The 17,346-nt window shown below is 38.2% G+C and overlaps 1 protein-coding gene and 1 non-coding gene across 3 annotated transcripts in view; both read right to left on the minus strand.

The window, feature by feature from the left end:
- LOC127375791 (zinc finger protein GLIS1) overlaps positions 1-17,346 on the minus strand; it is a 47,885-nt gene that overhangs the window by 13,903 nt on the left and 16,636 nt on the right. For both annotated transcript variants that reach the window (XM_051422100.1, XM_051422171.1), the window contains 2 exons: positions 12,481-13,623; positions 5,523-5,684 (listed from right to left, as the gene is read on the minus strand). In XM_051422100.1, the coding sequence (XP_051278060.1) occupies positions 5,523-5,684; positions 12,481-13,389 (1,071 nt within the window). In that variant the 5' untranslated portion in view covers positions 13,390-13,623. The remainder of the gene's footprint in view (positions 1-5,522; positions 5,685-12,480; positions 13,624-17,346) is intronic.
- trnal-uaa (transfer RNA leucine (anticodon UAA)) lies at positions 2,654-2,736 on the minus strand. Its single transcript has one exon. It is a non-coding gene; the product is annotated as a tRNA-Leu (tRNA).

A 17,346-nucleotide genomic window follows, 5' to 3' on the forward strand; every position in this document is an offset into this window, starting at 1 on the left:
TACTGTTATATCTTCCATCAAGCTCAGTTTTAGCAGCTATAAAACAAGGTTGACAAGAAAGAAAACACGCCACAGAACAAGAAATCAGACCCTGAAACACACAGAACATCCATAGTGTTTATTTTAATTTATATTTTTTGAAGAATGTTTATTCATTTACAGTATTTTAGGTTTTTGGTTGACAAAACAGTGCAGACTAAACCCTCTATTAGATACTGTCACAACACTCACCGCATGTTATGGCTTATATAAACACACTGGATATGAGGTCAAACACAAAATATGTGTTTACAAATAATAGAAGTTTAGCTGAGTTACATCCAGATGGTTTACAGGTGTGATACAGTATACAGTAGTCCGGTGTATTATACACAAACATTAAGGATAAATGCAGTAAATGTGGTTACTTAGCGTGACATCTGCACTAACAGAGAGGAAGGACATGCAGATTATGTCAACATTTTACGTAATGTACTCCTCAACTGGAAATGGAGTATATTTACCTTTCGTCTGCAGGCTTAAGGAGGAAGAGAGAGGATAGTTAAGAGGAACAGTGTAGAGATATACTGTGCAGCCATAAATCAGTTTACTGTATATAGATTAAGTGTAGATCTTCATCAAGGATTAATTTCAGCAGGTATTTTTATAGGTGGAGTTAACCTTTTCATAGCAAAGGATTGTGAGTCAAAGACAATATTATTTATGTATAGAATAGAGTTTCTTTACCAGGTAAAATAAAGCTGCAGTCCTTTCAAAATAAAAGACATCCTAAAGGAACATGCTTTGAGATGTGGTTGTAAACAGAACTATTCTTGGGAGGGAAAAAAACATCACACAAGTTTCTTCTCTTGGATTTATGCGGCGCTGTTGCCTGTATTTCACAATTTTATCAAAGTTTTAAGTTTAGATGAGTAAATGAGCCCATTTCCATGAATCTAATTCCTTCCAGGTCCCTTGTTTCATTACTGAGTGTTTAACCAGGTGGAGTTAATTAAGTCTTCATGAAAACAGATGTACAGTATTTAGTTAAATCTTGTAAGTTTATGTACCAGAATCTGAGCATGGCAAGTAAAAAAATAATGACCTGCATAGTTGTAAGAGCAGTGCAGAAGATCATATTTTGTTGTTTATTTAATTAATAAGAGCTCAAACATTCAAAGACTTGGTGGGTTTAAAAACAGCACAAACAATAGGTCGAACTAACAAAGTAGTATCCAAAAGTTGTAAAATAAGACCACATGCATGTTCAAGTTCAACAGTTATAGTGGGGAACTGAAACTGTTTAGAACAATGTTTTGTAATTTCAACAAATATATCATAATAATGGAAAGTTTGCATTTGTAGTGATAGATTTTGTAAAAATGGAAGATAAAACTGTAGCATCACCTTTTATCTTTTTGGCTGCATTATTTCTATTCTGCTGTTTTGTTGGGAAGGATTGTTATTCTGTCTCTTTGTTTCTTTGTTTCTTTTTTTATCCCACAATGCTTGTGTAATTATCTGCAGACAGAAATAAATACATTTCAAATTTCAGACGTGCAATTACACTATCATCTCGATCTGGCATCGGAGCAAATACTCCTCTACAACGCCTAAACATTACATGCTAGAAAAAATTAAAATTGGGCAATATCTTGCTGTTATGAAACAGAACAATATTCCCTGTGAGGCGAGCTCAGAGCCTCCTCAGTCTGAAAGGATTAAGTCTTACATGAAGTGTTGAACTCTACTGTGCTTATATGCTTACATAAAATGTCAGATTGATTGCATGCATGGCACTTACTGTGTGTCAGCCGGGGACATAAATTAATGAATGTACACTCCAATGTGCTATAATGTGTCCAAACTATACAAATATTGAAATGCATAAATCAATAGGGGGCTTAAACAAAGCTTTTCCTGTGTGATGTTGCAATTCAAGATGCTTTAACTAACCGAAGTGACAAACCAGTCAAAGCTAAAACAGAAAACAGCTCAATTCTGTGTTTCATTTATTTTAATTGGTCAATTATCATTTCACCATTGATCGGTCAACATTTGCTGACTTATCTTTATCTAGAAAATCAGCAGTGGGATGTAAGTACTTTACTTTAGTCTTTCCGTCTCACGCTACTTGCTCCACTACCTCTCTCACTACATTTATCTGACAGCTTTAGTTACTTCACGGAATAGCTTATATAACATGATGTTTTCTTGTAAATGAAACAATAAATCCTCTCAAATATGAGAATTAGCTGCTTTTCCTTTTAATTATTTTGATAAATATGAGGTTTTGACAATTGGGTAAATAAAAGTGTGTGAAAAGTGTCACCTTGGATGAATCCATAATGAAAATAATCATTAGCTGCAGTCCAGCTCCACTTCAACCAACTCAAACAGTAAAATCCTGCTTTTATATTAACGCATGACAGTCGAAGAACAGTATTTTGTTCAAGGACACTTGAGGAGGAGTCGGGGATCAAAGGACCAACATTTGGATTAGGGAACTACCCACTGTACCTTCTGTCACAGCTAGAAGGGTTTAATACTAACACTGAAAGATAACCCAAGAATGTGGCAGAAAGACACATTCAAGAGCTCATGGAGATAACACAGCCAGATAGAGACCACAGATATATTTTGTGTATAATGTGAGCACATAGACACACTTAACTACCAGGAGTGGGGTTCGAACCCACGTGGGCATTCACCCATTGGATCTTAAGTCCAACGCCTTAACCACTCGGCCATCCTGGTTGAACAATTTAGCACTTTAAGTCTATTTTCGAGATTGTACTTACATACTTTTACTCATATAACATTTAGTGACTCTTACTTGTGGTGGAATATTTTTACAGTGTGGTATTAAAACCTTTACTATCTAAGGATCTGAATACTTCTTCCACCATTGACTCTAACATATCGGGCAGAAACTGGTGTGAGGTGGCTGCTTATACTGATTCAAAAAATGAGCTAATTTTTCAGTTTATGTGAGCTGCAAATTTTAGTTGAGACGCATGAATGAGACTGACCTCCTTTTGGAAACAAATCTTTCATAACACGGTATTATTTATTTATATTGGTAACACAATACAAGTTATTTAGTCAGTCTTAAATAACTTGTATTGACACCAGTCTTTTCCTGGCTCGTTGTTACACTATATTCAGCACTTATTTACATTTAGACAGTTCCCCACTGGGCCTCAGTGATGGCGCCAGATGTGTCTGATTCTTGATTTGTGACGCAACTGCGAAAGCCGCTATTAGCCAGCGTGAAACCACAAAAAGGAGAAAATAACTTTCTCCTCTTGTTGTAATAACACTGGAGTGCAACATACAGCTCCATCTCACCCGTGTAATAAGAGATCTGATTCTCTGGATTACGGCTAAGTCCTCATCGCTTGTCAGCAGGAGTAAAAATAACTGTGGTTTATAGAATAAATCCACAGCAGGTATGCAGTTTCACAACCCTAAAGAATGTTCAGACTGTATATCAGGCAACTATGCAGAAAGAGGAGGAAAGAGGGGAGCAGTGGCACTTTAAATTAAAGTGATTTTATGTGTGATAAGTGCACCGCAACATATCCCATATTACCTATAGCAAATATTGTATATCATAAAGAAATATTTAAGACCTACAGGAGAGTGAGGTTAGAGCCTACAGCTCATTTCAGACAGGGAATATGTGACATGTCTGGCTGCATCTATATGTTAAAGCGATGACGTTTTGATATATTTTTACATAAATGTTCCACATAACTTAATGTAGACATGAACGGTGATGGAAGGAATTCCGATCCTTTAGCATTACACTTCTAAAATAGCATAGGACTCCCAAATCAAAGCAACAGGGACCAGAGATGTCATCTTTCTATTGTACTTCCTTGTCAAAATCTTACATTACCCAAAATGTAACACCACTGCAGACAGTTCAGACGGAGATTCAGGCGTGTTATGCGAGTAGCGGCTAATGTAGCCTGGTGCAAGACCTCTAAACAGACTTTAGTGTGTTAAATCAGTGAGGTTCCCCTTTAAGTAAAAAATACTTTAAAAGTCCTGCATTGCTGCCTAAATGAGAAAAAAGTTCTCTCTGTGTGTGTTTTGGTGGTTTTAAAGGACAGGTTCATACATTTTCAACCTTTATCTGAAAGTAATATGAGGCTTTCTTTCAAAGTTACAGCCTATTTAGTCTATTATCTTTCCACTATTGCTCAATAAGGTGACACAAAGAGGGAATTTTATACAGAAAAACTGTAACCTGAATGATTACATCAAGCAAACCTGTTCCTATGTTCACATGAGCACCTGACTGTATTCTTAGACAGTGACCGTAACCATGTACATCAAATGTAAAAGTAAAATCACTTGTTTACGGCGACTTTAAGAGTGTTAAATTATTATATATATTATAGGATATAAGTACATGTAACATGCAACATTTAAATATTGTAGAAGACACAGATGGACCTAATTCTTACTACTTTATATGCTTGTGGATAACTTTAAATCCAAATCTTCAAAATAACTCATTACAGCTGTCAAACAAATGTGGTGAAGTAAAAAGTGTAACATTTGCTTCTGAAGTAAAGTAGAAGTATAAAACATCATGAAATGGAAATAAAATAATAAGTACCTAAACATTTTTATTCAATCAGAGAACTTGAACTGGACGTGAAAGGTCCTTCATGAATAGAGCCACAATGCTGGCGCTACATCTGGCACCTGATGCACAAGAGGGAGCAATGGTGATTTTAAGAGTTTGGATAAGAGTGTTTTCTGTTTTCTCTCAGGCTGCATCAGCGGTCGATTTCATAACTTCTTTCGCCGTTGAAACTTTTAAATTTATGACGCTTGCCCCCGCTTCTCCGAATCCCCTGATAAATTTCAGTTTCATCATTTAAGGTTATTAAATGGGGAATTCTGCTGCCTGTTTTTATAAAGTTTGACAAGATGTTGAGTTGAGACCCTTAATTTATGTTGTTTTTGCTCACACACTGTATGAACGTCTCTTTGATTTCTGATATTCACTAATTCACGCAGTTGGCATGACCGATAGCCGAAATTTGCTGTTTTGAATGAAGAAATGGGACCCTTGTGAGAGAGACAGGGAGGTATGACTTAAAATGGCTCATTTATGGTGTTTCGTGGTATATTTTACTTTATTTTATAGTAATTTTACATTAAAAATGTTAATTAAGTGATACATTTACTACTGTGGGCTTAACCAGGCTTTAAGAAGACATTTAATCTCTCTGTCTCTGCATGTTTTACTAAGTGCTCTTGCAGTCTTGACACTAATCTGACGGCAATCAATTCAAACTTGTTTAAAGTGGATTGATCTACATAAAATTAACTCGGGCTAATTCAGACAAGAGACCAACATCAAATTTACACAACAAAGAGAGTCTGAATGTGGCTCTAAGTTAGCTTTTTTTAAGGTGTTTCACTCACAAATATGGAGTGCGCCTGTGTGTTTTGAATGTACAAGTGCAATGATTAATTCAGGTGTAGCGAGGATGGGGGCGTGTTGCTCGTGCACTGACCGTGTCCAGGTGCGTGCGCTGGTGTTTGGCGCGGTCGCTGGAGTTGCTGAAGGCCTTGAGGCAGCCGGGATGCTGGCAGATGTACGGTTTCTCCCCCGTGTGGCTCCTCAGGTGGATCTTCAGGTTCTCCAGACGTGAGAACGCCTTGGTGCAGCCCTCAAACTGACATGGAGAAATATAAACATCACACCATTTTAATAAAGTGATAATAATCTATATAAAAGTTTAATGTTTTTGTTTGAAGTTAATTTGAAACAGACTTAAATCAGTATTTTTATATTAACAGTGTATCAAATGAGTGTGACCTTTAAGTAATTTAATTATGGCTATTACTCACAGACATCAGAACTTTTATCCTCTCATGCAAATCAAACACGAATCCCGTCTGTACCTGATATAATAAAATATGTTGGCCTGTAACTAACACACAATAAAATCACATTTTCACATCACAGATAAGTTGAAGACTGACCCAACAGAAAAAACCAGTAAAGAGGTAATACATATATAGTCATACATTGTAGGTTATTGAATCATAAACTTCAGGTAATAGCCTTTTCCCAAATAGCAATTTAGAGCAAAACCAACACACACACACACACACACACACACACACACACACACACACAGTTCCTGTGTTGGACACGAGCCAAACAAGAAGCAAACATCAGAGTCAGCAGGCTACAAATTGCAGACCATAAACCTGCAGCCTGTTGCACCAGCTGCGTGTAAGTTCCAGTTATAATGTAAATGAATACTAAGTTGTGATTTATGCATTACTAAAATAAAAGCGGAGAGACGTTACAACTTAACTCTTAAGTAACAACTAAGGTGGTGTAAAAAATACAATATCGCAGTATTATACTCACTGATGGTAAAACAGCAGTTTTGTTTTTATTAATTTCAGCCTTTTTGTGACACACTATGTGATAATTCAATATTGATCTCCTGCCAGAGAGACAGCTAATGCGCACGGTAACCGTGACGACGGAACTCTAGAGGATATCTTAAAGGATTTTACGTCCAAACTAGTTAAGTTATGCCTCAAGTAATCATGGTGTAACCAATTTTAGTAGCTGATTTAGTTGCAAACTAACTAGTAGTTACTTTAGTGTCGACTTTACACGCTAACTTAGGAGAAAATGTACACACAGCAGGTGAAACACTGTCCAGAGCTTTATAACTTTACAGAAACGGTCTCACATTCAATCTCAAATCTTGCAAATTTAAAACGTTTTTCATTTATGACATGTAAGTCAAAGTTAAACTTCCTGGAGCACAAAAAAGGAGTTGGAGAACACTTTTTCATATCAAGGACCCCCCACAATAGATGCACATTAGACCACAGACACCCACTTTCAGGAGGATTTTGTCTTAAGAAATCCTCTCTGAGTATTTGTTTTATTTTCAGGGTTTAAGATGATCAATAGTCAATCAATGATCAAACTGGGATCATTATAAATTACAATAAAGAAAACACAGCCAACCCCAATTCTTCCCTTGCGCCAACTAAATGTGATAAAAGTTAAAATATGGGGACCCCTTACAACCCACTCAAGGACCCCCGTTGATCTCCGGACCCCAGTTTGAAAACCACTGATTTACACGATCACAGGAGACAATCTTTAACAATTTTCACAAATCTTCTCGTGTGGTAAATCCAACAGATATTAAATGATAAAAATACAAAATTGAGTGCGATAATAGCATTTATTAAAGGATGACATGGCTTTTAAATAAGATGAATGGCCCGTATATTTTAGAGATATTAAAACCTTTCATTCACATACGTATTAGTTTCTGTAAAAGATGTTTTGAAAATCTTAAAACGAGTTCCTGATCTTATTCTTTCACTAACACACAAAAATAAAGTGTTTGATCCTTCTTAAACTAATCCAGAGGGAAATATGGAAACAGTTTTTTCTACCTAATATTCATTCCAGGGGTTTTATTAGGTCTTACTAATGAGTCAGTAAATGTCAGTCACCTCATTTAGTTTAATAAGTCTGTGCGTAAAAAAAAACAAACACTACATCATGGTCATTAATTAATCTAAGGCTTTAAATTGACTCAATAAAAAACAAAAACAAATGAAAAGCAACCCATAATCATTCCAATCCAACTTATTTGTTAAGCACTTTAAAAACAACCAAAGTTGACCAAAGTGCTGTACAGGAGAATAATAGGACATCATAAATGTAAACAGTGATGGTGATGATGAAGACCACTGTGAGGAATATAGACAGTGATGGCACTGGAAAAGTTCCCGTGGCAGACAACACGGCAGTCATAATAATGACTATAATAATAAATATATAATCATAATCAAACACATTTTATTTGATTAATATTAACAGATGGATTAAGACCCTTTGTGTCGTGGGAAGCTGAAGACATCGCATGTTGCAGCTTTATGTGAATCAAGCTGTGAGGAAAAGCATCAGTTTGAGTTGTTTGAAAGGAGGAAACTCTTAATGCCCCCTTTAGTCTTGCTTGTGAATTCACCCCATGGCTACTGTAGTTAAAACATTATTCTTTTATCAAACAAATGTAACCCTACCCATATGAATATATACGGTTCCTAAATAGAAACAGATTCCTAGAAGTCTTTGACAGAGTAGAAATCTGAGTGCAGCTTTATTTAAACTCTGTTACAGTTTATGTGCTTTATTTCCTCCCCATGACAGCATGTGTCTTTTTAATGTCTCTGTCTCCAGAAGAATGTTTTCCATTTAACTTTTAAAGAGGTTTACGGTTTATCCTACATTTAGTTTGTTGTTCCTTAAAATGAGTACTGTCATTTTCATGTGTCACGTTTAATCATTTGATTTTTAAATGTGTGTACTTAAAGGGGATAAGGCTGGCAATTTATGGCTGGAAATCTATATTTTTCTTTCGATACTTACTGACTTCCCTGTCTGCGGCTCTGAGCTCCAAGCCAATTGGTTCCTACTGAAGACAAATATTTTTAAAATATTGGATCATGAATGTATAGTTTATAGTTTTAAAAAAAAAAGGTTCAGTAATTTCCTAAAACAGCTGGTGACAGTGGGTTTTAGCAAACGTTACTCAAACAGGAGTAAATCGTGCATTTAAAGCTGCAGATTAAAGGACCAGTGTGTAGAATTTAGTGCTGATCTAGCGGTGTAGTTGCTAATTGCTGCACCCACGTTTTACCATTCAGTTCCAAGCATGTAGGAGAAACTAAAACACCAAAGGCAACATCTACAGTTTTGTTTGTCCATTCTGGGCTACAGTAGAAACATGGTGGTACAACAAGGTGGTCTCCGTGGAAGAGGACCCGCTCCCTCTTTAGATATCTGTCAAAAAATGTCTCAAAAACACAACGATTCTTATTTTCAGGTGATTAAACACAAATGAAAACACACCTATGAATATTATATTCCATCAGATCCTCTTATATGTCACACACTGGATCCATCGTATACTGTGGTATGATAATTGACAGTTAAACCGCGCACATTTGCTTATCTATGGTATTGAATACTTGTTACTAGGCTCATTGCTGCTTTTCGTGGGATTTGTTGACAGTCAGGAAAATATAAAATACCACCAGACTTATTCTTAAAATGTATCTACATATGAATGTCATTTCAGCACCATAAATTATGAATACTGACTCTACCACAGTGGACATAAAAAAACGTTTTGGGAACTGTTTACAGCCTTAATACCACCTGTCTAATCTGAGCCTCGACATTATGAGCTGGTAAATACGGCTGAATTCATTAACAAACACTGACTACATTCATGTGAGATATTTATTTTCCATTGCAGCACTGGGAATGACTTAATTTACATGTTTTGGCCTGAGCGCTTTATGAAAAATGAAATGACGTTATTCATGTTGTTCAAGTGTGACTAGTGACTTTTTTTTTATGTGTTGATGTTGATTTAATTTTATTAATCTGTTTCAGGCAACTCTCCACAGTAATATATTTACAAGCTGGCAGCAGATTAGGTCATTTTAATGAACTAATTCACTTAAGTAAGAAGCGTGTCCCTGAGTGCAAATCTCTGAATGAATTATTAATCGGAGTCCCAGGTTGATGACAGCGGTTGAGTCGCTGGGGAATTACGGAGAGAGTTACTCACTCTCAGGGACGGGGATTTGGCACCGAACTGAAGGTCATCATGGGACGGACGTGTTCAAGCAGCAACAGTTGGGTTTCAGAAAATGACTCATGACAGTGAAGTGATGCAGGATGACGTTGTGCTGGGGCTCAAAGGCCACCGTTGTGATGGTCAATGCAGAAACCTCTGTCTCCGTCTCTTCCTCGACCTAACGTGGTCTGGTTTGTTGTTATCTTGGACATGCAGGTTGAGTTTTTACAGTGCTTCTTTTGATGTATTCTGTTATTTTGAGTTGATAGTGCATCATCTTTATGAACATAAAAAGACTGCACATTTTAAAAGACAAGTTTCTAAGAAGTGGAAAGGCAGGAAGAGATTTTTTTTGTGGGAACATATAGGAGTGAATGAATTATCTGCTTATTATATCATACTATAATATCCCATCCTTCTTACAGCTATAATCCTTTTCATGAAATCAAAGTCATTACCTCTCTCAGTGGCCACTTTAGGTACATCTGTTCACTCTCATGCAATCCAATACAAAACAATTCACACCTCTCCACATAATGCAGTCCAATACACCACCTTTAACATTATAAAGCATTAGAAACTTCATAAATGTAGTATTTTTGGAAGAGATGTTGTATTAAATTGTAGCAGATTGTACAGGTGTACTCAATAAACTGGCCACTGTGTGCAGGAGTTTTCACTTTTGGCGGCGGAGTCCACCATTCCCACACTGGATTACAGTTGCCAAACCCAATTTGAGAATGCCTCATGAAGATCTTTGTTAGATTGAAATGTTGCTCAATTAAAATGGCTGGGAATTATTAGTACAATGTGCAAATGTTTTGTCTGATTCTTGCCTTACAATTGCTTTCACACACACAATCAATATACACCATCGGAGTGTTCAATTACTGATACAAACAAAATATCTGCAGCTGCTTCATATTAAACACATTCAACTGGTGAAACACGAAGCAGCTTTAATTGTGATGCAGTGAAACGGGAAATGCAATGTATTGTTGTCAATGCGGTTAGCACTAATCGCAATCATTGATCAACTGTCATTTTGGGAATTTTCTGATCAGTCTTAAATATTGCAGAAAGTAATGAAACAAGAAGGAGCCGCCACAGTGATCTGATCTGTTGCAGATGACAGGTTGCTCACATCCAACTCCTAAGAGGGTACCAACTTTACTTAAAGACTATACATACTGTACACAGCAGTAAATCCAAAATATTTTCACATTTTACAAAGAAAAGCAGCAAATTTTCATATTTGTGATGATAAACCTGAATGATATTCAGCATTTTCGCATGAAACACATCATTTTATTTATTTTCCTCTTAATTGTCTAACTTATTAATTGACTAATCATTGCAGCTCTATAATAAATCAGACTGCAGTTTCTCATGACATTATTATTGATTGACTTCTTTATTAAGATGACGTGAGTTTGTTCTGCAACACTGTTGACCTGATGCACCAGTTGCTCCTCTTCTGTATTTCTGATAAAGTAGCTCCTCAAGAAGTGTTTGCTACCCCGGGACTTCTGGGAGCACTAGCTGTTACCACGGTAACCCCGTCTGTCACCAAATCAACCAGGACTTAAGGATTAAAAACTTTGCAAACTGCCTGCATGTTTCGGAAGACAAGTTGTTCAGCAACTTCAAAAAGCAGGAAAGGGTCTTCTCTGTTTCTGCAGGAATGAATGATTTATCACCGAACATAAGAACTGCTCGATGAGTATAAATCACTTGCTTTAGTCAGAATAAGAAGCACGATCAGCTGTTTTTTTTTTAATGCTCAGAGCTACAGACACATCCTCCATTCATTCAACACTGCCACGTTTCTCCCTCTGGCACGCATGAGTAAGGGAAACCTGTCGCGAGGAAAGGAAACCGTTTGATCATCTCTCTGTCTGAGCGAGTCTTGATCATCGGCTGCTCAGTCTGAGAGAAGTCGAGACGAGCTGTAAGCAGGTTAATGCCTTTAAACCTCAGTTAAGTTTCTAAATGGCCCATTTGAAGGAAGCATTAAGTTGGAAAGGGTGATGTTTTGACTGAAAATGGTTGCAACAGTGGTGGTAGAGCGGAATAAATCAGGGGTGAAGTCAGTGAAAAGTCATCACTGATGAGTCGCCCCATTAAAACTTTGTTTTATCTCATGTGTGGACAAACATTTCCAGCATACTTAACCGGGCAATGAAAAGAGGAATTTATAAAATACTTTATAAATTAATAAATTAATAGATAACACGTGCATAAAGTAATTTATAGATGCCTTAATAACCAATGAATAAATTCATTAAAATGAGTTATCGACAGCCTGAATAAATTGTCGATAAAGTTTTTTATCGACAATTTATTTCTACCATCTTTGAAGTTTCAGGGACTAAAAAGCAATATAATTTGCAATGTACAAACGTACAGTTTCTGTATTTCGCTGTATAACGTAAAGGTTATATAACTGCCACTAGATGTCACACTAGAGCACCAGCATTTCAGTAAAGTAAGTTTTTTAGTATATAGCATGGAGAAGTGCTACATACCACAGCATGTATACATAAGATAGTTTGAAATTCTTATCCCTAAATGGGTGTTCATACCAATATTAAAAACTCAACAAGAAAACAGAGCAAAACACAAAACAATGACAACTCTAGAGAGAAATGATTGATTTCTCTCTTTTTCCACCCAGGAATGACATCAAGCTACCACTGATTATGACTGTGTTGGAAATTTCTATGTAATCTCATTGCGTGTCTATGCTGTGCTGAATGGCAGATAAAAATGAGCAATTGTTTGTCATCTCTGGTTGTGTTAAATCCAACCAGACAAAAGCAAAGTGACTCACCATGCATTTATTGGGTTTTTCTCCAGAATGGACCCTCATGTGGATGAGCAGCTTGTAGCGAGCGTTGAAGGGTTTGTGGCGCCGCACGCAGCCGGCCCAGAAACAGGAAAACTCTTCCCCTTTGCGCTGGTCGATGTGCACCTTCTCGATATGCCTCACCAGCTCCTCCTGACTGCTGTAAGTGGCACTACAGTCGATCCAATGACAGGGCTGGTCCTGCTGGTCCACTGCGGGATCCTGTCCTACGGCTCCGTTAAGCCTTGGGAAATGAAGTTGGGTGCTGTCCTGACCGTCGTGGCCTTGGAGGGGCTGGCCAACGTGGAACAGCTCCCCCTGCTGGTTGTTAATTTGAAACGGTTCCCTCTTACATGGTGAGAAATCATCTGCAGGCTCTTGTTTGATTGAGTGATACTCTTCCTGAATCTTTCTCTGCTGATGAGGAGTCTTGTTGCCCCCGGGTGCATCAGAAAGAGGCAAGGAAGAGGAAAAAAATAAAGATGAGGAGGAGGAAGAGGAAATAGAGGATGGTGGAGAGCCAAAAGGAGGAGATGTGGCACAGCTGGTGAGCATATAGGATAAAGGCAGGGAGGGCTGAGGGTAACAACTGAACCTCTGGGTGTTGCTTTTAGGATCTGTGTGCGCTGTGGTGGCAAAGTCCTCCACAGTCTTTTCTATGTGGGATCCAGCTGTCTTACAGCTGAGCAGGGAGGTGAGGTCTCGGCCCAGCGAGGACAGGGACAGGGAAGTCCTTGGAAGACAGCAAACGCCCAGACCACCTGAATGTATCGATGACTGACAGAAGCCACCAGAAGACAGCGGCGCCTGAAGGTCCTCGGGATCCTCAAACACACTACCAAAACCAGGAAGAGTCAGCTGGACGTCTGGAGGCCCGAGGTCAGGGGGCCACATCCTGGCCCCCGCTCGCTGACTTCCACCAATAGATCCCTTCAGTAAAATGATGATTCTCTTGGAGCAGCTTTAGGAATCCATTGGAGGTAAAACCATTTACAGCATCTTTCAGTTATCAAATGTAATCAAATTAGATTGATTTTCAGCTGCTGGCATTGCCTCATTTCAACCCCAGCATGTGTAATCTTCTGTCATTTGTTCCAAACTGCTGCTCGGTCAGTCATCTCTCATGCACTGCGGGAGACAGAAACCAAACCCATATGAGTCATCTTAAAAGACAAAAAATATGAATACAAAACACTTTCTGAATCCTATCACATAACAGCTTTGTGCACCAGTGTTGGAAAAAGTACCCAGAAAGTTTTTCCTTAAAGGCTCTACAAGGAACTTTCATTTAGAGTTGATTCTGGCGCCCCCTGTGGACAGAAATGGTAGTGTTTCCTCCGCTTAGCTTCATTGATTTCAAGGAGAATTCAACCCAGTGGCAACCGTTAGGAATAACTATGTAGAAATAGCCAATCTTCCTGTGATGTTCTTATTTGTTTAGGTAAGTCGTGTAGAGGCATCTGTATTAGGCTGTTTCATAATCAGGTAAAAACTCGTTTAAGTAAATGTAACTATACAAAATGTAAAAGTACTATATTATTATCAGCCAAATGTATTTTAAGTGTCAAACGTATCTGTGACTGATCACGTGACTGAGCATTTTACTGTCGGAGCTGGCCGAGGTGGAGCTAGTTTAGTAAGATTCAATTTAGTTTAGAGGGGTTGTAAGATGATTAATAGCAGAGAACATGTTTTACGCCACATTGAAAAAAGGATCAAAATCGATGCAACAAAAACAGAAATATGATCTTTTTCTATTCCATGCATTCTTATTCCTGGTCAAAACATGCTGCATACATTACCCACAATGCAACTCGACTGGCGACAGTTCAGTCTGAGATTAGGGTTTGTTATGCTAGTAGCGCCTAATGTAGCTTCGAGCTGCTAGGTTCAAGGAGAGATGAGCAGTGGGGTACAGAAGTCTGTTCACAACTCCACACCTCCAGATATTTTCATTGTCATACTTGTAGTCTTCAGCCCAAACTGAGGCTGACTCAGGTGACATCACTTGAGGCCATTTATCAGACTTATCAGACCACAAAAGGAACTTTTTTCGCATGCAGTAGTCCTCTGCAAGACCTGCAAACAGACTCTGATGTAAAATCACTCCCATGTAAATACAGTACTTGAGTAAATCTACTTTCCACCACTGTTGCAAACTGATATCGAAGGAGTCACACAAGATTTCTTTTTTATTGGGATGTTGCAACACTATGACTCAGCTGGTGTGACAACTTGCCATGCCATTTGAAAGGGTTGAAACATAAAACCCAAAATGTGTCACACTCTGAATGTTATTCCCTCATTTCCAGCCATCGGGCATCTCTGCGTTCAATCATTCACAACAAATGGACCAAGGTGGACCAGCGGAGAAGGTCCCAGATGAAGTAAAACCAAAACAAACAGAGTGCCCGACCCCCTTGTCAGCAGGCTTCAATCAAACAGTTGTGAGTGCGACGCTGCAGCGAGTGTATATTTGGTTTCCTTTAAGCTGCTGTAACAGTCGGGGCTGATTCATTACTGCAGGCATTAAGGCCACCCTTGCAGCAAACAGCCAGGCGTTGTGTGGCCGCCGATTGCCTGGAACCTGGTCCAGATGCCTGTTAACAGAGGAAGAGTAATGGACCACATCTCTCTGCTAGCTAGTGATGCAGGAGAGGGAGGCTGGAAAATGGTGGGTCAAACAGAAGTTCCCCCACCCCTGTCACATATACAGTAGCTCCACTGTGCAATAGTCCTTGAGTGTTTATTGGAGTTGACTTGATTTCCACTGTTCTCTGCCATCTGCCAGATATTGATGATCTAATTTACAACAGGATCCCTGCCACGTGTAATTAGTCATCGGAAAGATTCAATGGGATTTCATGTGGATTGTGATTTTACGAGCCAGAAACCGACTCAGCTAAGTTGATGAGTAAGTTCACTTATGTAGTTATATTAGCTGACGAAGGAGTCACTAAGTGTAGGTTCATGCCCATAGTTTCCTGGTATAGTCTGGTTTACAGTTTTATGATTCTTCCCGTAAATCGCTGGAGTTCCCCCCACTAGAGTCATAGCAGACCAGTCATGGGAACTGTGGTTGGATCTTAATTAGAGAGGCAGCAATGTGTCTGTGTGTCAACAGTTTGAACAGGATTAATGATACTTGTGTGGCAGAAATGTTTTTTTATTGATTTTTTATTTTTTATTATAATTGCAACTTAATATCTGTTGGCTTTGAGAGCTAAAACCAATATAAGAGTTTTGAGGGCAAGCTGTGGGATTTCAGATGCAATATTCACATATTCACAACAATCAAATACACCTGTTAAATAATCGTATCTCTTTTCATAATCTAACTGGTCTATTTAAGCATCAAACATAAGATAATATATGTAAAGCATATATTTGCTGCTGCGGTGAAATCCAGCAGCAAATATAGAAAAAGGAGGATTTTTTTTTAGCAGTGTCTGTTCACAAACCACTTGGTCCTAATCCAGAAGAAGAGTCAGACAGTAAAACTAAGAAAAGTGTCCCACAAAGCCTCAACTGAGCATGCAAACTGTATAAAATAGCAGGCGCATCTCATGTGGTGTCTTTTAAAGACTCACTTGCTGAGGTTAGCTAAACACAGCTGTGGCCTTTCAGGACAAGCAAATGTGTACTTGTCTCAACAATAAGCACTTTGGTTCTTGAATTACAAATGTTTTTGTGCTTTTTGGTTCAACTGAAACATGGGAAAAGAGATCCTTATTGAAATGAGAGATGTGGATACACAGACAAAATTCACTTTCCTAATCCTATCCTTCCTAAATAATCCTGCACGGTATTACAGAGGCGTCAGAGTGGATCGGCAGCCTCGTGCGCTAACACTGAATCCTGTAGCTGAACATGCATCAGTGCAGGCCAATAAAGTTTATTTATACAGAGGAATCTGAAGCATGCTTTTTATACAGCATCTCATTGGTGGAGGTGTTTGATGACCTGGGAGTAAGAATGACACCTGTTGTGTTGTGTGGCTCGCTCCAAGCTATTTTGTTTGTTTCCTGTTCATCATAAAGGAAAGCTTTGGTATTTGACGAGCTGGGAATGAGACTCAACAATCATCTATGTTTCTCCAGAATGAGTGACCCCACCTTTAAGACCAAGTGTGAGAACTTTTTGGATACAAAAATGGAAAATGATTGTCAGTCCAGCACTAACTCCTGCTGGTTTTAAAGCTGCACTAATAAATATTTGTATGCTAACAATGGATGTGTAATGAGACGTGTCGCGACAAACGATAATATAATAATATGTGATAATACGTCAGCGTGGTGTTTATATCTTGTTCTGCTGCCCCCAGGTGGCTAAAAACAGCAAAACAACAAAATAATGCCACTTAAACCTAAACTAATTCATTTACTGAGAGACATTTTTTATAAATAAAACAAATAAAAGTTTTAATGAAGAATTTTAAAGGTCCAGTGTGTAACATTTAGGAGAATCTATTCTAGTCACCATGCTGAACCGCCATGTTTCTACATCTACACTCTGTCTGGTCATTTATTTTGAGCACAGAGTTACTATCACCACCGATAACAGGATCTCCGAGACATATGGAATTAGCATCATGCGCTTCCAGGTACGTCCGAGAACTGATTTGCAATCCTGACATTGCATTTTATTACATTTGTATATAAATCATACGAGATTTTATGAGTTTAAGAAGGAAAATAAGTGCTGTAAATTTTAGTTCCTGGATTTAAAGAAATACACGGGGACATTTTTTGTGCATAGAAATACCCACAGGTGCAGTATATTCAGGTTAGGACAATATGTTTGCAAGAGAACAAAATCTCATAAATGTGGCTGGCTGACCATTAAAGAAAA

Source organism: Dicentrarchus labrax, unplaced genomic scaffold (assembly GCF_905237075.1).
Source record: "Dicentrarchus labrax unplaced genomic scaffold, dlabrax2021, whole genome shotgun sequence".
Taxonomy (NCBI): domain Eukaryota; kingdom Metazoa; phylum Chordata; class Actinopteri; family Moronidae; genus Dicentrarchus; species Dicentrarchus labrax.